Source organism: Aplidium turbinatum, chromosome 7, assembly GCF_918807975.1.
Source record: "Aplidium turbinatum chromosome 7, kaAplTurb1.1, whole genome shotgun sequence".
Classification (NCBI taxonomy): Eukaryota; Metazoa; Chordata; class Ascidiacea; order Aplousobranchia; family Polyclinidae; genus Aplidium; species Aplidium turbinatum.
The window spans coordinates 1068347-1090551 of record NC_137478.1 but is presented as its reverse complement, the minus strand read 5'-3'; the positions used below and the strand labels follow the sequence as shown (position 1 = coordinate 1090551).

At 36.7% G+C, this 22205-nt stretch overlaps 1 protein-coding gene and 1 pseudogene across 1 annotated transcript; both read right to left on the bottom strand.

The window, feature by feature from the left end:
* Positions 1-500: 500 nt before the first annotated feature.
* Positions 501-1039, bottom strand: LOC145774154 (zinc finger BED domain-containing protein 5-like; annotated as a pseudogene).
* Positions 1040-5794: 4755 nt separating this feature from the next.
* Positions 5795-17401, bottom strand: LOC145774463 (CUB domain-containing protein 2-like). Its single transcript, XM_082585718.1, has 3 exons — positions 17328-17401; positions 6675-6852; positions 5795-5993 (listed from the first exon to the last, which is right to left on the bottom strand). Exons 1-3 carry the CDS (start codon positions 17368-17370, stop codon positions 5795-5797), a joined length of 420 nt encoding a protein of 139 aa, XP_082441844.1. The 5' UTR covers positions 17371-17401.
* Between the last annotated feature and the right edge of the window lie 4804 nt (positions 17402-22205).

Below are 22205 nucleotides of genomic sequence, written 5' to 3'. Positions count from 1 at the left end.
TTTAACCAATATTTTTCGTATTGTTGATGTGTTCCTGGTTAGGCTTATGATGATAGGCCCTACAATTGTATACCATACTCTTTCGTGCAATTTTACTTTTATTTCGTCTTTGATTATTAGTTTTTTCCATTAATTCTTTAATGTAGCTAGAGTAAAACGTTTTTTTATTTCTTTGCACTTTCATCATTTGATTTTTGTGCTGTTTGCTTCCAGCTTAGATTAACTGAAAACGATCTACCTTCTAGCTCAGGGGTTCCCAACCTTTTTATGTTCTCGTACCACTTAGCCACCACAGATTGTCCACACGTACCACTATTTTCAAAACAACTAATTTGATCCAATATTAAATTATTTGCAAGAAGATGAATCTGGATGTAAAGTCAGCGAAAGTAGCAAAATTACCAACAAAACATCACAGAGTCCATTACACCACCAGCACAGAACGCATAAGAATAACAAACAAAATGACACAACTAAACACAAACACAATACAACTAAATTTAATGAGATTTTTGTTTATCTTTCACCAGTTGATCGATGCGTGGCATAACTTTGCTAATAGCACATCTGAAGTCATGTTCAGGGGCACTTAGTCGGTTTCGATTTTTTGATTTGATGTTCATAAGAATAGAAAATCCCTGCTCGCATTCCCAAGTAGAAGGAAAAATCAGTAGTTGTGGAACAGCGTGGGAAGCTAGCGTTTGGTATGAAGAAGCCATACTAAGCCAGAAGTTTATTGCAGAACATTCTTTGCGTTGTTTTTTTGCTGTCTGATCCTCCTGCATGTCTATCAGTTCCTCTTGTTCCCCTGTTCCAACAGGTAGGTCGGCTGGGTCCACTGAGAAAGGATCTGTGATGTATGGGCAGGGCAGCTTGTGGTATCTGGAAAGTAATGCTGCAATTCAGCAGTTAGCAGCGAGAGGTGCTGGGTAATTTTTCTGGAAAAGTCATCACTGATTTCCATTTCAAGGGCTGACAGAAATTTAAACATACCATAGCGCTTGTTTTCCACATTTTTCCTCCATAGTTCCACCTGCATTTTTCCTCCATAATTCCACGACAGTGCAGTTTTGCCCTGGAAATGACAGATCTAAATGATTGAAAGCTTCAAATATATCTGACAAATAAGTCAATCTTGCAATGAATTCCACGTCCTCCAGATCGTTTTGAAATTCATGGTCTTTCTGTTGGCAAAATAAAAGTAATTCATTCCTCATTTCAAAAAGACGCTTAGTCGTATTTCCTCGAGAGAGCCAGCACAGTTCTGTGTGATAGAGGAGACAAGTGTGGTCTGAGCCGAGATCTTCACAAAGAACCTTAAACAATCGAGTATTTAAAGCTGATGTTTTAACAAAATTTACGATTTTGACTACCGGTACCCTGTTCAAGCACATTAATAACTTTGCAGGAAGAACCTTTGTGCAAAGAGCAAACCTGTGTATGAAACAGTGAACACTGATGACGCGAGGTAACACAGCTTTGACATGGGCTTGAAATCCAGACTTTCTACCAAGCATAGAGGGAGCCCCATCTGTCGTACATCCGACAAGATTTCCCCAATCCAGTTCATTTTCCTTAAAAAATTATCCAAAGAGTTGAAAATATCTTTTCCTTTTGATGTAGTGGACACTTCATGATTTAACAATAATTCCGTTTTTACAGCATCGTTTCTGTGTAAAGCGGACGTAGACAAGCAGTTGGCAGCAGTTTTGTGACATCTGTGGATTTATCAAGTTGTAAGGCAAATCCAAACTTCGAATCTCTTACTCCTGCGATCACTTGATCAGTGATATCAACTGACATTTCCTCGATTTGTCGTTTCACAGTATTGTTAGAAAGCGATACACTATCCAACTTTACCACTGAATCAGTAGCGTAGCCAGGAATTTTGAAAGGGGGGGGGTTTGACCACCCACAGCGGGGGGTCTGGGGGGCCTCCCCCAGAAAATTTTGAAAAATTACTTTGAATTTGGTGCATTCTGAGAGCATTTTCAACAAAAATGTGGGTACGAATATTCCTGTAAAATGGTGCTGTCTGGTAGCATAGCAAAAGGATAAGATCATGTTTTCTTCGGCATTTTTCGGAAATAAAGCTAAGTCTCTGTGTTTTTTTGTTGCTAATTCCTGGCTGAGATGTTTGGTATTGGCAAAACTCGCTCTTTTAATGCAATTTTGTTTAAAACTAGGCAATTTTTTTTAGACTGAAAGCATCATTCTCAATATCGTGACGTCACACGCGTGCCAAAGGGGGGGTTGTAACCCCCAAACCCCCCCCCCTTGGCTACGCCACTGCACTGAATCTTCTCCAATCAAATTTCTGACTAATATCTTTGCTGCTGGCAAAACAAGTGACTCCGCAATGACAAGAGCTTTTTTGTTTTGGGCCACCAGAAGAGATACTTCATAGGATGCCTTCACAATTCGGGCATTATTTCGTTAAAACTGGCCTGTGTGGTCCATGCGCTGTCGCTTCACGTTCTCCCCAAGCCGCTCAAAATAACTCTTATCTCGATTCATGTTATCTGCATGATTGGACTCAAGATGCCGCTTAAGCAAACTTGGTTTCAAAGCTGCATTTGAAAGGGTTTTCATCCAGATCACGCACTGAGGTAAGCTATCTCCACGATGTTGAATAGCAATGAAGCCATACTTAATATAATCTGCGCTATACTTTCGCTTCGACATTTTCAAATATTTAGACAAAAATATAATGCTGTTCAGGATTCAGCCACTACACGTCGGAAAACCAACATCAGAATAAACGCAATTCTGCAATTGCACAGACCACATTGCACACGTAATAGTTTCGTCACAGACACCATTCACATTGCACACATAATAGTTTCGTCACAGACACCATTAAGTTCGCACAACAGCATTGTATTAATAACAATGACAGCAGGGAGCAAGATCGACAACAGTAGCTTACTGAGTGCAGAGAATTTAGTACGAAAAGAAATAAAAGTGTTGTTCTCATATTTTAGAAAGTCAAAATTAAATAATTGTTGCAATAGGCCTACTTTATTTGACAATACTACTACATATCGCATGCAACAGAGAGCTGCTCGCGTACCACCTGAAAAGCTCCCGCGTACCACTAGTGGTACGCGTACCACCGGTTGGGAACCCCTGTCTAGCTGATCGAAATCGATTTTTAGCAATATATGATTGAACTGACTCGTGTGAGAATAAATTTCTTTGCATTACAAGACATGTAACCGAGTCGTTCATATCAAGCATTGTTGTGGGTTTGACACCTGTCAGAAGATATTTCATTTTCTTGATGAATCTCAATCATCATTACATCATCACAATGGTGGGGCTTGGACCAAGCAAGGTGTAATCATAATCAACGGTTGGCCCCTTAACCTTCCAATGCCCATTGTAGCCAATTGGTTCACCTACATTTTATGCTGTGCAACAAGCATGATTTTATGGTGTAGGGCGTTTATATTACTAGACGTTGATTTTTTTATAAGGCGTAGGTGTTAAAATAAGGCGTCAATTAGTTGATGATCAACAAAATGTCGATTGCATGAGTAAAGTTTAAACTTGACTGAGGCTTTGAGCGAATTTTCATACCATCCGATTGGCCAAGGACAACAGTAGAGACTCCTACACATGGGCGCTGATCCCTATAGGACAGCGGGAACATGTCCCAACCATCTTTTACATTATTTTTGTAACGTAAAAGGGAAAATATTAACCGAATGTCACTATTTTATCAGTCAGACGTTTAAAATCTATTGGAAGGAGGGGAGAACATTTTTGTATTAAGCGAGGAAACCCCAACCGTAGCAGAAATATTTTATTAGGCGGGGAAACCCTGGTGCAACTCGCAAATTGCATTTGTTTTGGTTACGCCAGAACCAGACAGTGCAGAGTTTCAGAATTACTTTGAAAGAGTCGTACAAGCATGTAGTGCTGTAGGTTTAGCTTGAGTTACTTTTGTGTAAGAAAAAGGCTGTTTTTGAGTTATTATTATATTGAGGGAAACGTCTTTGCAGGTTTGGCAAAAAATTGTATATAGGCCAAATCCACAGTTGGAAGGCTGGCAGCTTTTATGCCTTTTTTCAATTGAAAAACCTCTTACCCTACCCAATTTTTAAAAGACTTGTCACGTCCCAAAACGACACCAAATCGTCTTCAGTAGGCCTATGGCCATGGTCAACCTCCTCAACTTCAAACTCCAGAGACGAAATATCGGTCAGAGTATTTTGCAGTCATTGACAGCGCGCAGAAAAATGTTACTGATTATTTCAAGTCGACCGATCTTGAGCACTACAAAATTCTACAAGAATCACTCTTTAGTGGAAAGCTACAATCACATGTGGTAGACGATTATCTTGAGTTTTCGGACACAGAGTCCCTTGCACAAGATTTTCGAATGATATTCAAAAAGATGCCATCCGCTTTTCGGCAAATGTTTCCGCAAGTAGAACTTTTTGTGTGACTTTTGCTCATTTCACCAGCAAGCTATAGTGTTCAGCTAAAGGTCATTTTCAACTTTGCGACGTGTCTAAACTTGGTTACGATCTACCATGACACAGAAACGGCCAAATCATGGAATGGTCTGCCATGTGCACAACAAAGTTTTGAATTCGATCAACCTCCATGACCTCTCCAAGGACTTCGTTTTTAATTCGCCGGAGACTCGTTGCCGAGTGTTTGGACGTCTGCTGTCCAATACTGACATTGACAATTAAAATATAGCCTACATCGCATTAGACTTGTACTTACTGTATTTGTTTGTTTGTCAGAACAGACCCCAGATCTTTCAGCTCGCTTCGCTCGTCGCTGCTTCCTACCTTTCCTAATAAATGTCCCAACCAATCTTAGAGAGCGATCGGTGCTCATGCTCCTACATCAGACAAACTCTCATTCTGGGACTTCTGGTGCTCAATTTCTCAAGAAACGTAATCATGATTATAAATATTATAATCAGTAATAACGCTTTTGTAATCGTGATAGATTACACGCATGTAATCGCAATTGAATAATTTGTCAAAATGATCACTTTTCATTACCTCAATGAAAATGCAGGTTTACATTTTGTCATAGTTAAAAACATAATGCTTTGTTAGAGTAATTGCAATTGTTAACACCATTTAATGTGTTTACGCCCATTCGAGGAAACAAACCTTCTCAGATGTTAAAATTTGCGCAATTAAGCTTGTTCAGGAAACTTATTTAAAGTTAAAATCTTTTAAATTTGAGGTATATGTGACCCTTCAGACAAATGATTTGAAATTGGATATTTGTTTTTTGAACGCTGCAGTAATATTTGAAACAACCATGAACCAAATTGAACGAAAGCTCCCATGCTTGCATTCTTGCTGTAACATGTCAATAACAATAATAACAGCAATTTAACATTTTAGTTGGTGCCATTAGGACAAAATACAACACATTGCGATTACAGATACAAGACAACAAAAAACAGCGAAGGGACATGTGGTCATCCAATCAGCTGCTCTCAATTATAATTTATCTCAAACTCAAACAAACAAGCTTTGTATTAGACTAAATTACTGTCACATGTCTCTTCTATTATTTTTGTTCTAAACTGTTTAAACGTTAAACGCTTGTTTTGGAATGTTTAGTAATCGTAACTCGTAATCGTGGAATAGACAAGGAATCGTCATCACAATCAATTAAGTTACTATTGTAATTTTTCCTTTTCTGCATCTAGCTGAGATTTAATGTTTTACCAAATTGATATTTTCTAACTTACATCTTTCATGTTTGAACTGAAGACAACAACCCCAAGTCTGACTTGGCTCAAACAAAACTTTTAATCCATCAAACCATACTCACTGAAAAGATATTGTAGAGAGAACCCTTGGCGTGTGACAGAACTATCAGAATGGAATTTGATCGTAATATCCTTTCCTGTTCCAGTGATCGTGGATGGAATAGAAGTTCCAGACAGTTCTCCAGTAATAGCGGACGAGGATGTAGAAGGCCCGTCATAAATTTTAACATAATCGTATCTGTGAAATCACGCATAGAACAAAAATTAACGTAAACTTTTTAGCTTAAAACAATTGTTAATACATTGTTATTAGTGCCACAAATCGCCTGTTATCAGATTTGACACGTTTAGTAGTGTAGGACTGTAGGTGTACAATGCATATACAACAATTTTCAAGATAATTGTCAGAGCTGTTGAATCAAAAGAAAATATACGATTCTGGCTCTTACATATTTCACAGCTCAGATTCTGGCTTTGGTGTTGCCAATTTTTTGGTTCTTAGCTTTTTTGTTTATTACAAAAAATGACTATTTTGTCCAGTTTTTTGCCAAAATATCAAAAGAGCTAAATTGTGCTAATGGAGGAGTTATTATTCTTTAGAACATAATTTTGATTTTTATCTGATGTCATTTGTCTGATAATGTCATTTCGATGTCAAACGGTTATTCACGAATAAGATATTTTTGAATTGGCATCCAACATAAGCCCTTCTTAGTGCATGCGTTATTTTTGTCTAAACTGATGCATCAAAAAATCTGAAGTACTCGTAGGAATAGTAACCTCACTTTTTGACACAACGTCATGTTAGTATTAAATTACAATCAATCTAATTTCTCCAGCGTTTTTCTTGATTAATAAATATCGTTCTATGCTGTTGCAAAGTTTTGTTATTATTACGTAGAGTCTTGCCCGTACTCACCCACTTTCAAGATTGAAAGTTAGAAAAGTCAAAGTCACGTGACTATAAGTTTCTTGTCCAATCAACTTGTACGTGCAATCTGAGTTATCGGGGTACGACGACGGGTAATTTGGAGAAGTAATTGTTCCTGAGGCTCCGAAATTCAAATTGATTCGGCGGTCACACGATTGTCCAAAACCTTTGGAAAGAAGAAAGCATCAAATATCATGATCATCAAATGTGCTATATGGCTGCTGGTGTGGAAAGAAGAAAGCAACAACTTAGCTACAAGTCAAATTGGCTTGGTCTGAATAAACGGAAAACTGACAAGGTTTGCGTAGTCGGAAACAGCGCTGCCCACAACTACATTTTTTTCGATTTCAAATGGGATGTTACAGATTATGGCATATGTTATATTATTTTTATCTAAAATGAATGTTTAATTGGTTATGCTTTTCTACACATAGACGTTGTTGCTAAAATCGGTAATATACTTTCAGCATTATGCGCCGTTGACATTGTCGATCTGCAGCATTCCCAGCTAAATTTTTTGCAGATGGAGGGGCAGGGGGGGCAATAGTGCCCTTTTAAAGTCATGTAAGCTACTGCACATTTTGCAATATAACAATTTCTGCCATTCGCTTTTAGCCTAATTATAACCTTTCATTTTTGCCTCAAAATAATATTTACGGCACAAAATTTTGCAACACGGTACAGGCCTTAAAACTTGTTTTTTTTGGCAGCCATCGTGGCCTACCGGGAGCTCTTTCTCGGCGGCCAAATCTGCGTGCTTGGAGGCCAAAATAAAAATAACGATAGCACAAGTAAATAGAATTAAACTTGCAACAATGCTAAAATGATCACTTAGCGTTGTTGAAGTCTGGGCCTGGGCGACGTCCTACAATAGAATTGTTGCACTGCGCAATAACTGCTTTATCGGGATTGTAATCCAGTAGGCTACTATTCAAAAGACACTCGCACGAGTGTCTCCAATGTGGCTGATTTTATAGAAGTTTGCCACTCCCCTAGAATTCTTTTTAGCAACGAAAAACAACGTTCGACATGTGTTGACGATGACGGCAAGGTAATAAAATAAGTATTTCAATGATTAACACATTACTTGTAGGCTTTAACTGCCCTTTATCAGAACTGACGGATGCACTAGCCAGTGCGAAATATATTTTCTGTTACATCTACTGACATCTGATCCCTGTTGCCTTAGCAATTGAGGTTTTAGCTATTTCTATGATGTACATTGTACATTACTAAAAGACATTACTATACTAAAAGAAGCATAATTTTTGCAAAATATGATCAAAAAATGTTTTTCCCATTGATGTCAACTAACTAAGTTTTCCTTTTTAACAACGATTCAATGTCCGACAACATCGAATCGACATAAAAACGACAATATTGCCAACCGATGTAAATTAGCACTTCGGATTAAGACTTTGTTAAAATAAACGTAAAATATCTGAACCATTTCAGATTCAAAAAGGGGTACGTCAAGGTGACACAATATCTCCAAAACTTTTTACAGCAACCTTAGAAGAAATTTTTAAGTAACTTAACTGGGAAGAAAAAGGAATCAAAATTGATGGTGAATACGTAAACCATTTACGTTTTGCTGATGACATTATCCTTATATCTGAGTAACCTAAACAACTACAAACAATGCTAAGTGAACTCAATACAGAAAGCAAAAAGACTGGCCTTCATATGAACCTTAACAAAACGAAAGTTATGTTTAACAAACTGGCAGACATCGACAGCAATATTCTTTTGGACGGAGCGACTATCGAAAAAGTTGATCACTATATATATCTTAGCCAAAAAATTACAACCAACTCCAATAAAGAAGATGAAATCAAAAGAAGAATATCACTTGGATGGCAAGCCTTCGGAAGAGCAAGTTCGATATTTAAGTCAAAACTGCCTCTTTCTCTCAAGAATAAGTCTACGATCAATGCATCCTTCCAACCGCTACATATGGTGCAGAAACTTGGAACCTTACAAAGAAATTAACACTCAAACTAAGAACTATGCAGAGATCACATGAACGAATCATGAATGGTTTAACATGGCGAGATAAAAAGACTGCCGAATGGATCAGAAATCAAACGAAATTACGAGATATATTAAGCACAATTAACAAACTAAAATGGTCCTGGGCAGGTCATATAGCAAGATATCAGGACAATAAATGGACTAAAAAATTAACAACATGGACACCACGAGAAACCAAAAGAAAGAAAGGAAAACCAAAAGTAAGATGGAGGGACAAACAATGCAATACAACCAATTGGTACCAACTAGCACATAATCATGTAAATTGGCATGAAAAGGGGAAGACTTACGCTCTGCAGAGGGCTCTCACAGGCTGAAAATGATGATGATGATGAAAATAAACGTCGGGAATTACAAACAAGACTTAGGGGAGACTCAGGTAAGTTGGCCCAATTGGCAAGTTGGCCCACTCTAAATAAATTTTTAACTACAATAGTTATTGTTACGTATAGTACGCATACTGAGAAAGTGCTGTTGAAACTACCTTATCACCAGGTTGGGAGGCTCTAGCAAGCAATACAAACATGTGAGCACGATTTTTGTATGAAAAATTATGATTTTTAAAATTTTTGGATTTTAGAATTTTTTAGATGTCAAGTGAGTTTTTTCTTACTATATAAGAAAAGTTATTATTTAGTGAGTGCAGCGCTAGAGTGGGTATTAAGGCTCACTTTGACGGTGAAACCGTTGTTAGAAGCTCGATAGTTTGACGTAAATTTTAGTTTTTACAATATGGTTGCCATGCAGGGAAGTTGGCCCATTTCGTGGGTGGGTACGTTGGCCACCATGGCCAACTTGCCTTCATGAGGTATTACATAGAATGATAATAATTGACTAATTAATACGATGACTTATTTTTTCAAGATTGAAGTAGACTATCATCAAGTATCCAAAGTAAGTAGGCTAAATCGCGGCTTTACATCGGCTTTAAACGATCAATAACAATAATACACTTCCTAACATCGTGTTTATGCCACAAATTGCGACAATTTATTGCTAACCCATATGGTAATAATAGAATAATAGTAAGTAATTATATCAAGAAAACCAATCGCAGAAATGTGCCTCAACCACTTCTCAAGCGACGGTCTAAAACGTACCTCGTTTCGGAGATACTTTAAGAAATGTTCCGATATTGGCACTCATGCAAAAATGGGGTTTGTAGCCTATTGCAAACAAGGTCCTACCTATCAGTATCGTTAAGGTGACCAGATCGTTAGGAATAAAGGCATGCCGTTCCAACTACATGTTTGATACAACCTTTGTTATTTTCGAAAGCTTATTTGGTGTAGGCTACTCATGTAAAAAAAGTTTACTGAGGTAAAATGCAGCATTATAGCCTAATAGTAGATTATATTATAAACCATACATGAATGCATAGCCTACATAGAATAAATTATGTACTGTATGTAGGCTATGCCTCTATAAAACCAAGAAATAATTAGAAAGAAAATAAAATTGGGGAAAAGATAACTTTTCTACTGTTTAATATACCGTAGATGGACATGTTTCCCACGTGGCCAACTTACCTTCCATGGTGAGCCAAATTACCCGCACAGGAAGGCAAGATGGTCCATTTTATTTTTTTCGAAAAACTTGAAAAATTATATATATACCTAAGAATGTTTGTTTGATGCAAGAATATGTCCACTTCTAGAGTGATGAATTCTCTACTCTTCAATAGCATTCGCTTTAACATATGTTTTGTTATTAGCTCACAAATTCAATTTTTCACTTTGCTGGGCCAACTTACCCGAGTCTCCCCTACAGCGCTGGTGATCGCAGATGGATATATTCCATCAATAACAAATATTCCCCGCAAAATGCAACAGTGGCGATTATGACGCGCTGACCTAATTTTGCGACACTCTTTGATACTATATAGGCTACATATTTTCGACAGTTAATCCACGATCATTCTATTGCGAAATTAAATAATTGGCTAGAAGAGACCGGCGGCCAAACTTGGCCGATTGAGGAGGTAGCACCGGCCGTTCATTCAAGCCCAACTTAGCGGCCATGGCCGCAGGCTGCTTTAAGGCTTGACAGTAGGTTACATCATTATAACATAGCATGGTGCCCTTCTTTGTATACCGGATTATCATTATCGCTATATTTTATCTTAAAACTTGAAAAAAAATTGGCCTTTTAGCAAACAAAAGTGCCCTTTTTTTCGTAATCTTGCCCCCCCAGTCAAAAATCGTTCCGGCGCCCCTGAGTACGCTCATTTACTGTATGTTCTGCCCCTAACTTTGCAGGATGATACGAACTGAAAAATTATATGACATAGTCTTGCTAAAATTAAAAGCAATAGTAAGCTTGATTAGTTACAGCTTTAAAACGCAACCTATAATTTACTTCAGAATAAAAGCAATATGATCTGCAGGTTCTGTAAATGGAATGTAGGCTATTGTACAGTTTCGACGTGAATTGTTATCATATCAATCACACAAATTTGTCATTTACAATCCACAAATAAACGTTCACTTGATAGGCTACTACAAGAACCACATAGCCTACAGGAGCAAACTTGATTTGACAGCAATGTAACGATAAAAAAGAACTTGTGTTAACAAACAAAAAAACGAAATCTTGTCAATATTCAACAAACAACAAGGACTTTTAACCAGTTCAACAGGTTATTGTTCAAACTTAGTTCTGGCTTAAGTCTAATGAATCATAAAATCTTGTTTTGACTGGAACCGAGGAATATTTTTCCTTGATTGTGATAGTGCTTAATGTACCCATCTCTTTCAATGCTGTCCACCATATGTGATGAGGCATCTGTCACGAGTTTAATGGCTCTCCCAACGGCTTGTGTGTGGCAGGGAAACATAGGAAACAACTGTTATGGAGGAATCTTTGTTTTGATGTGCTCTTCTATCCCACTGATATCACATATCATTGCAATCAAAATGTTTTCAAGGTGGGCATGAAACGCATTCCTCTGTAGTACTTTGTTGACGATATTGCGAGCTTTATTCGATAGCTTCTGAGCAGAGTGTAGAATTTTAAAGAAATGTTTTGGGCCATTAGTGAAATTGCTTTCCTTTTTAATGGCAAGCCATACTGGAATGTAAACATTCATAATATAGTCTACAAGTTCCACCAATACAGCTGACGGTTTGTTAGATGCAACAAATAAACGTAGAACTCTATTGATTGTGGTCAACCATCTTGAGTGGTTCATCATACATAAACTCCTAGATACGAAATGAATTGATATTTCTCCACTTTTTACTGCTCTGTGCATGTGTAGAAGATATTGTTGGTCAGTGCTGAGGTCATTTTCATCAATTTCAATCTGTGGTGCCGGAACTGCTTTATGTATTACAACATCTAGTGGTGTGATAGTGGTTAGCTGCTTTCCAATGGGCCTAGTGAAGCTATCAGGTCCGCTAGTATTGCCATCCAGTTGTTTTATAAGAAGCCTAAGAGGCAATTCATTACCGTGGAGTAAGCATATTAACCATTGAAGTGGATTTTGGAAATGAGCTTCCAGAAGCTTTATCACGCCGCCTTTATGACCTAATGTTTACTGCAGTTCCATCGAATCCAATTGCCATTACATTATCGTAGCTAATTTTATTGGATCCAAAATATTCAAGAATCGCGGTAGCTATTGACACACCAGATCAGTTGGCTGCAGTAAAATGACCAATGAAATGAAAATTTGACTCCTCAAGTGTTAATATAGTGGATGTTACCCCTTTGCATCTGCAACACACGAACTGGTGTGCGCATTATCACGCGACCTTCAAGTTGTCCTTGTTGCGCAATCTGTGTTAGCTTTCGTTCTGTCAGTTCAGTTGCTATTTGTCTCGCCAGGTGAACGTTGTATTAGCCCGCATCAAACCCAATAAATCCCTGATTGTGTCTTTCATTAAATAGAGACGACAGCAATCAACATGGTGGCAGCGAGGATTATTATGAAATGCTAAATTGATTAAGTTCAGAAGACAGGCAACTACAATGAACATAGATGCGAGAAAACCATCATTGTTGGATATACACAATGCAAATGTGGCGCAAATATTCCCAGACTGGAAGACCAAAGTAGAAATCTACATGATAGCCAGTGGAGCGTCCAAGAAAAGTCAGAAGGTTTAAATAGCAACAATACTCAACTGTTCTTGTTCGGATGTAATCAAATTTTCAAAGAAATTTACATACTTAGTGAAGAAGACAAGAAGAATCCACAAGTCCTGCTAGAAAAACTGCAAAATTTCTGTACGAAAGCAGAAAGAGAACTCGTTCACACTCGAAGATTCTGGGAAACAAAGTAGCCTAAGTAAACCTTTTAACTTTTTCCTGACTGACTTACGAAAAAAGGCAGATCTATGCAATTTTGCCAACTACACCGAACGAATGATTCGCGATAAAATTAAAATATTGGTATGTAAGAAATTACAAAGCATCTTAAATAAAGAATAAAATCTAAATTTGGATACAACAATCAAAATTTTCTGTGATTTTGAATTAAATCACCAAATTGTAGAAGAAGCCGACTATTCTGAAACAAAAGTGCACAAGCTTGATCGCACAAGTAAGGAATACAAATACAAACAAAAGCGCAAATAGTCACATTGTTGCTGAATGTAAATTTTGTGCTCGAAAACATCAAAAAGGCAAATTCTTTTGTCCCGCCTATGGAAAAACTTGCACTCACTGTAAAGGAAGAAATCACTTTAAAGTTGTTTGTAAAAAGAAGATTCACCAAGTCTATGATGACGCAGTGAAGCAATCGCCTCACAACTTATGTAGTGCCGACAGCGTATACCTTCATGGAGTAAAAAATGAAACTATTAACTCGAGTCTAACAGCACTGCTGAAAGTAAACTCTTTCAATGTTCGATTTCAAGTAGACACTGGAGCTGATGTTAACACAATCTCAAAGAAATTTGTAAATGAAGAGCAAATATCTAAATGCACGAAAGAACTGACTATGTGGAATAAAACATCGATGAAACCCGTTGGAGAAACTACTACGTTTGCAACCTGAAAACTAACAATGTTTATGCTGTAAAATTTATCGTAGTAGATAATAAGTACAATTGTCTGCTAGGCTTAAGAACTATCCAAGAAATGAATCTTATTTCTGTTAATCATGACGTTTTCATTGCTTATGCTGTGATGCTAAATTAGGTGATTTGGGCGCTGTTTCTTTGCAGATTGATTGTAATGTTTTGTTGAAAATTTTGCCCTGTAGAAAAGTGCCATTTGCTTTGAAAGAGCAAGTGAAAACTGAGCTAAAACCTTGCAACACAAAAGAACCATTAAAACAACACAACGAAGGAACTTTTCCTTTCGAAAAATGTGGTGTTGATTTGTGTGAATTCAACGGTAAATCTTATCTAGTCACTGTTCACTATTACTCTACTTTTATAGAAGCCGATTTGTTGACATCCGTAACCGCAATGTCTGTTGAACACTGTTTAAAAAAACATTTTGCACGATATGGTATTCCAAAATGTTTGAATTCTGATTCTGCTGCTATTTTTATGTCTACTGCATTTAAAAACTTTTGTGCTAACTGGAATATTACGCACACTGTTTCCAATTCTGGTCATCAACGAGAAAATGGTAAAGCGGAATCCGCAGTAAAAACTTTAAAAAACATGTTCAAACGTACTTCTAAAAACCATGGCAATCAGTATTTAGCTTGACTTGAAATCCGTAACACTCCTCATCTGGATGTTGGTGTTAGTCTCACTGAAATTGTATTTGGACGACAAACTCGCTCTGTTCTACCTGTGATTACCAAGCACTGTAAATCTGTGGAACAATGTAAACGGCAAAAACGGAAAAATAGCATTAAGAAATACTATGACAAAACTGCCCATCGTTTGCCTGTATTGTTTGTTAAACAAAACGTATTCTATCAAAAACCAGAAAAGAAAGAATGGCATAGTGGTACAATTTTGAGAAAACTATCGTCACGCACTTACATCGTTAAATCTACGAATGGTGTCACATACAAACGCAACCGTGTTCAATTGTTCATATTCGTATTGATCGCAGTGAAAACCAAAGCCAAAGTGATGATAATGAATCAAATGCACCGTATTTCAATTCAAGCGCCAACAACAATAATTATGTACCTCCTTGTAACAATGTAGGCCTATTACCCAATGCTGATAGGTCTACTCCTGATGCAAGAACACAAAGAAATCGTAGACCTCCAGTAAAACAATGTGATTATTTTTGGTGAAGATTTTGTGAGTGGTGTGATATTATTTATGTTTTGTAACTGTTATTTTTACTGTACAAACACTCATGTAAACAAGAGGGGATGTTGATATATTGGATGTTACCCTTTGCATCTACAACACACGAACTGGTGAGCCTATTATCACGTGACCTTCAAGCTGTCCTTGTTGCGCAATCTGTGTTACTTTTCCTTCTGTCAGTCTAGTTCAGCGGTTCTCAACCGGTGGGCCATAGAAACATTTTGAGGTGGGCCACAGACCTATTTTAAAATTTGTCAGAGTTAGTGAAAAATTTAGTTTCATTTGTGTCACTATAGTTAATTTTACACTTGTGTGTTTTGTTTAATGGTTTTGATTGTAGCAACAATGAATGGTGCTGCTGTAATTTGCTGCAGAATGGTAATTTCCATTCTAATTATTCTAATATTAATATTGGTGGCGTGGTGTAATCAATGCCGCCTGTTGCATAATATACGAACGTTGATTTTAGGCAACTACAACAGTGAGGTTGTTATAGGGAGCCACTTGGCTCCGTCAAGAGACATTTTTAACTTAAAGGGAGGAATAATCGTGTTGAAAGGAATTGGGAAGAAATGTAAATCAAATCTAAATTTATCTAAATAATCTATTGAAATGGTTAATTTATTTATGACTGATCACATAGTTTTAGATCAACGTCGAGTTTTAACAACACTTTATGATGGAATAGACCACTTTGTGATTACCACCAAGTCATAGTCTAACTGAAAGCCATAGCCTGCTGAAATTTGTACAGATCGGATTTTAGTATTTTTTTTTGTGAATTATTGTGGGGAGAAATTGACAAATAGTTGTGTCTTTCAACTAAGGCATGCGGCATTAATTTTGATAACTACTGTAACTACAAGTTGGTCAATAACGTTCAGCAGCAGGTATAATCTGTTTTGGAACATTTTCTGCTGTTTTTTTGTTTTTAAATCTATTTTGCAGTTTTTTTCTTGCATAAACAGTTAATGGGCAATAAGAATTTTTGTGCAACGAAAATGGGCCACGAAAGAAAAAAGGTTGAGAACCACTGGTCTAGTTGCTGTTTGTCTCGCCAGGTGAACGTTGTATTAGCCGCATCACACCCAATAAATCCCTGATTGTGTCTTTCATTAAATAGAGACGACAGCAATCAATAAATTAAAAGTGCTCTTCACCTGCGAAACGTTTTCGAAGTTGCCCAGCAATTTCATCTTGTTTGATGGTCTGATCTTTTCGGCCATCAAAATCTATGCTTTGCAAATTTAGGAACATGATACTTTCCATTTGAGCTGTAAACCTCCGTTGTTTTGTCGCTCTTCTCACTTTGGTTTTATCTATAACAGATTGAGATTTGCTATCCGTTACAACTCCCGTATCTTGTAGAAGTGATGAAGCAATAAGTGCTGCAGACCTGTGTGAAATACCAGTACGATCGCGTGATTCAACAAGTACTAGTAAACTGGAAGTAGCTTTACTTTTTCTGGGGTTTTCCAAAGCAAAACTGGGCTGATAATCATAATCTCCGCAGCGTTCTTCATTGGATGACAAAGTTTCTGAGCTTGAATAAGAAGTTAAAAGTGTATTAACCAAAGCGCTACTTGTGCCTGCTCCTGGGTTTTCACCTAAAGAACGGAATTGTTCTGATCTTGCGACTCTCCTCTGAAAACGTTTAAAATTAGATTTTGTGGCCGATTTATCAAGTTTATCAATCACCATTATGCGGGTTGTTCTTTGATAAAGAAGGAACTGTTGTTCCGTAGCAGGGACAAGATTTTCCTGCAGGCAAGTATATTGCAGAAAATTGAAATACTTACAACAAACGATATCAAATAATTTTTGCTTTGCAGATTCTTTCATTTGCTCCAAATTTTGCTGAAATTTTGGCCCACCTCTAGACTTTGACTTCAAATGGTTATTCATTTTTTCTTTGTAACTCTTTATCATAAAACATATGGGCAGTGAAAGAGTTTGGACAGAACATAAATGAGCGTACTGCGTTAACACCATCTCGCCCTTTTTTCGACAAGTTTGTTTATTGAGCAATGACAAAATTGCATCTCAAGTTGGTGAAAATTCAGCATTTTGGTCGTCGATGCGGGGGAAGTAAACCTTAAGCTTCGAACATGCCTTTACATAGGAAAGCTCTGGGTACATCCCACTTACAATATATAACTAGCCAGAAGAAAAATTATAAAAAAAATTATTTTAAAACGGAAAGTTAAATTTTCCCTTTTTTCGAAAAATTGAAAGTTTGACCCCCCCTGCCGGCGTAGAAGATGCACCCTCAAACTGATAAAATTTTGCAAACGTGACTTTTTTATGCATGTGCCACTTTTTATGACTAGCCGTTTTTGAATTTCGAAAAAAAGTCAAAAACGACCACCCAACTTACCTATGCTAAAGAAAAACGTTGCTGGAAAGAACCAAAACTTCATGGTCTAAATATTTGTCCCAAAGTGATTGAACGCTGAAAAAATATAATTTAATACAATAGTCAAAAAAATTTTGGCCAGAAAAAATAGTTTAAAAAATTATAACAAAATTGCATAGTTTAAAAAGGATGGCTATTGACGCAAGCGCAAAATTGCAAATAAAACAATGTTCTGCAATCACTGAAACTTTCTGTTTGTTTTTGTTACTAAGTTTTATATTTTTTAGTTTACTTTTTTAGTTGTTTGCAGCCTTTTTTACCATCTGCTAAACAGGTGTACACGTTGTGAATCAGCTCCTAAATCAGTTGTGTCTGATTTGTGAAACGGCAAAATACAGTAAATGCAGATAAAGCTTTGGTAGAAAATTTATGATTCTATGGTTTAAATGCAGATAAACGCACCACAAACTTTTATTTTGCTACAAAACCTTTCGCTAATTGAATTGGTGTATCACAACGTTTTTAACTCCCACAAACAAGGCCAAACTAGCATCACTGAGTGCTGGTAACAAATTGAACCAAGCTTCAAACCTCAACGACGATTAATCAAATCAACTTTAATTAAAGTCAGGGTGAAGTTTATTTTAACAAAAATATCTCATAAGCTACTTGGATATCAAAACTGGAGGTTGTGTTCTACAGCGGATGTCGGGAACCTTTTTAGGTAAGTGAGCCATGAAAGCTACATATTTGAAAATGTATTTCTGTGAGAGCCATATAATGTTTTAACACGTAGCCTAATACCGAGTGTTAATACCGAGCAATACCCGAGTAATACCCGAATACTTAATACCGAGTAATAAGCGAGCTATCACATGCTGCTTGTTGGAGTGCGGTCAATGTGCAAAATGTGCTTTATTTCTTGTGAAAACTTTGATGGAATTCCAAAATAGTAAAGTTATGTAGACCAGTGCTAAATATTATATTTGAATATTTCTTTTATTTTCTTAAGACTACATATCTCCTATTCTAATTATATCTTCCACATCTCAACCAATTTGTTTCATATGATGATAATAAGCTCTTGCCTCGCAGAATAATGTGACCCTGACTGCCTAGCAGTAATTAAACTTGACCAAGAAATTACAGTACACACATTCTAGTGCAGACTTTGCCAACCTGTTCTTTTATAAAAGTTTCTTTAATTGCAACGTTTGGTTTTTCCCCCAATAGCTACCGTATGCAATTTCAACAACTTCCTTCCGTCGTCTAGAAAAGATTGCAGCCAAGGTCGTTGTGAGGATAATTTGGGCTCGGTACCAATAAAATTCTTGGGCTCCAAATACACTCCAAAGAATACGCGGTGGTTTCTTCAAATTTCCGGGTTTCTTGGAAAGGTTACGCGTGTCCAGTTATTCCGGCCCGAGTTTAAAAATACCCTCCAAACCCCCGCTCAACGTTACTGATTACAGCGACTGTTTTGGTGACAACCCTACAAGAACAAAGGTCAACCATCACATGACATGGAGTTAAGTTCGCTTTTAGAATTTTCAACTAGGCTTCCTTAGAATTTCACTTGCACTTTGTGTTTTCTTGTTAATATTCAAATAATCCACGTGATCACAAATGATCAGCTCCATTCACGTGAACAATTTAAAAGAAACACTGAACGAAACATAGAAGGAAAGTAGAAACCATGCAAACTATTGGTTATTTTGCTGTCATTTCAATACATCTTGCAAGCTCATATTTCTCTAAAATAAAATTTGTAACAAGAACAATTCTTCGGAGAAAGACAACAGTCTTACTGTCTGGAATACCAACTTACTTTTTTTTAAATGTTAGCGTTTTTTTTTAATCTTTGAGACTGATAACTTGAAAACTGTTTACATCAGAATGGTTATGTATTTAAGAACTTGTACTGAGCTTAATAGTAATAGCATTGCTTTTGTAATCTTTGTGACTAGTTTTGTTTTACTTTATTTCATCTTCGCTTGTTTTGCATTAATCAGCGTTCGATGTTACTTCTAACGGCTTGATTGGATCTAATAAAAAATGACGTCGAATACTGAAATTTTGCAGTTTTCCGAGCTGAGACGAAAATAGGAAGACGCAAATTTATTTTGCTGCTGATTGAATGCCTACGTGGTCAGGTGCAAACTTTTATTTATTGGACTGTTGGACACCGTACAAGTTCTATTGGACACTGCGGTAAAAATTGATTGTAAACAAACCTGGTAATCTTAGTGTTAAACAGCACCTTTACAACATCCGGGACTTAGATAAATATCATCAGCTTCATGCCACAGAACCCCGAAGACAAAGCTATAGTTTAAATCTAGCTTGCATAACTTCCGCAAGTTGTGGACTTGGTCTTGTTTTGGTTGTTTTTGATATTGACAGTTTGAGCATTGTTAATTACGTCATTCCTAGCTGTTCTAATTGAATTTACGTAGACCTAGCCTAAGTAGATTTGACTCATTTTTTTTTGCGCTTTTGGTTTAAGAAAACATTTTCTCACATCATATGAAAGTGAAAAACATGCTTTATTGCAAAACAAATGTGCTGTCTTGACACCAATGCATGCAAACGCCCTCTAAGCTCAAATGGGACTCACATAACACAAAACCGTCTCTATGCTTTAAACTCAAATATTTTGAAACAAATAAATTTAATTTTGTTTTCTACAAGTTTTGTGAATGGTGTTTTGCATTTTGCTTCTCTATGACGTCATAAACTTTGTTATTTAGTTTTCTTTTTTGGAGACCTCTTACCTGAAGCTTATGCGGTATGCTCTGGTTGTGGCTCTGATGTAGTTTTGCAGACAACATTGAGGTTATAATGTTTAATATCTTTTCTGGTATTACCGATCTATCATTTTTGCAGGTTTTTCAGGACCTTCTAATGATCTTATAACGTGAAACAGGCTGTTAAAGTTTTTAGTAAATGGTAGTATAACAGCACTCGTTATAATTCGCTCTGCTTCGCTTTTTGCTTGGCATTGAGTACTTTTTGTAATATTAACACCATTTATTGTTTCATTCATGCAGCCTTAAGTACGCGTGCTACGTCTCAACCAAACGATGTCCTTTGTATTGATCGAACCCTCGACTCGCAACACTATGCGCCTTGACAGCCTATCAACAATGGAACTTAGCCAAAGCATTACAAACACTGCAAGGCAGTCTCTGCCGACATGTTTTCTTTATCAAGTCGATTTAATTACAACGTTTGGTTTCTCCCGCAAACATTAATCATCGTTTGCAATTTCAACGACTTCCTTCCGACGTCTTGATTACAGCGACTGCCTTTAATGACAACCCCATTGGAACAAAGGCCAATCGTCAATGACGTGAATTTGAGCTCGTTATGGAAATCTTCAACTAAATTTTATTACAATTTCATTTGTACGTTTTGTTTTCATGTTAATATTCAAGTTACCCACTTGATCACAAATGATCATCTACATTCACGTGAGCAACTTGAAACACTAGCGACAATACTGTACAGGAAGAAATAAATCATACAAACTATTGGATTTTTTGATGTCAATTCAATACAGCTTGCAAGCTCATGTTTTCCTAAGATAATATTTAGAGTATAAACAAGGACAATTCTTTGTAGAAAGACAAAGACTTACTCTATGGAATGCCAATCTGACTTTTTTTAAATGTTAGGTTTACAGTGCTTATTTCTTAAACACTTTTATGAAGTCTTTGAAACTGATAACTTGCAAACTGTTTATATCAGTATAGTTATGTATTTAAAAATTTGTACTTGGTCTAAAAGTAATAGCATTGCTTTTTTAATCTTTGAGACTAGTTTTTTTGCTTTGTTCCACCATGGCCACCTAAAGGTACGGCCTGATTTGTCACATTTTGCAGAAATTTCCAGGTTTTTCTAACTTTGGGCAAACGTTTAAATAAATTTTTCTAAAAATTAGATTTTTACGCTTTCTTTATTCTTTTCCCCAGATGACACAATAGGTTTTAACATCCTCACATGTTGAAAAACAAAGAAAGTTTGATTTCGAAGATTTTAGTCAGACTGTTAATTTTCAATAACAGTCTGATTTTGCGTTTATCAACTTACTTTTTCTCATTTGCTACTGCTTCCCCAAGGCAACAAAAAGTTTTTTTGTCATTAGGAAACCGCAAAAAGTAAAAAACATTTCAAAAAATGTCAGTCAAGCACGAGCAGTAGCTGTAATCAAAATCTGCAAAATGTGACAAATCAGGCCAAATCTCCAGGTGGCCATGGTTCCACTTTAATAACTTGTTTTAATCCGAATACTGAAAAGTTTGGTTGTTCATCAGGACAATTATCGTTTCCAGCACCAGTTGCAACGTCCATCTGATGAAATTGAAAGTAAAAAGAACAACAACCAGGATGGTTTATTGCTTCACTGACGTTTCGCGCACCATAACAATGCCCAACCTTAAAGCGTATAACATACAAAATATAATTTACAAAGTTATATACTGCAGTGCGGTTGAAGGCAAGAGGAAAATGAAAAACATATCACATATTATTTAGCATTTCAGCAGAAACATTACGTCCAAACATTGTAATGTACTCAACCGGAACGATAGAAATTTTTGAACTTTGATTTAATGCAGAAAGTAACCGCTCACACATCTTTGGCCAACCTTTAAAGTGATGTGTGTTTCACCGCACTGCAATATAAAACTTTGTAAATTTTATTTTGTATGTTATTCACTCTGAGGATGCGCATTGTCATGGTGCGCGAAACGTCAGTGAAGCAACAAATCATTCTTTTTATTGTTGGTTTTACTTTCATCAAATTAACGTTGTTTGAATCCATTAATTAAACAGAATTTGATGTCTCTCCCTAAGACTTGATCGGATTCAATAAAAAATGACGTCAATGATTTCCGA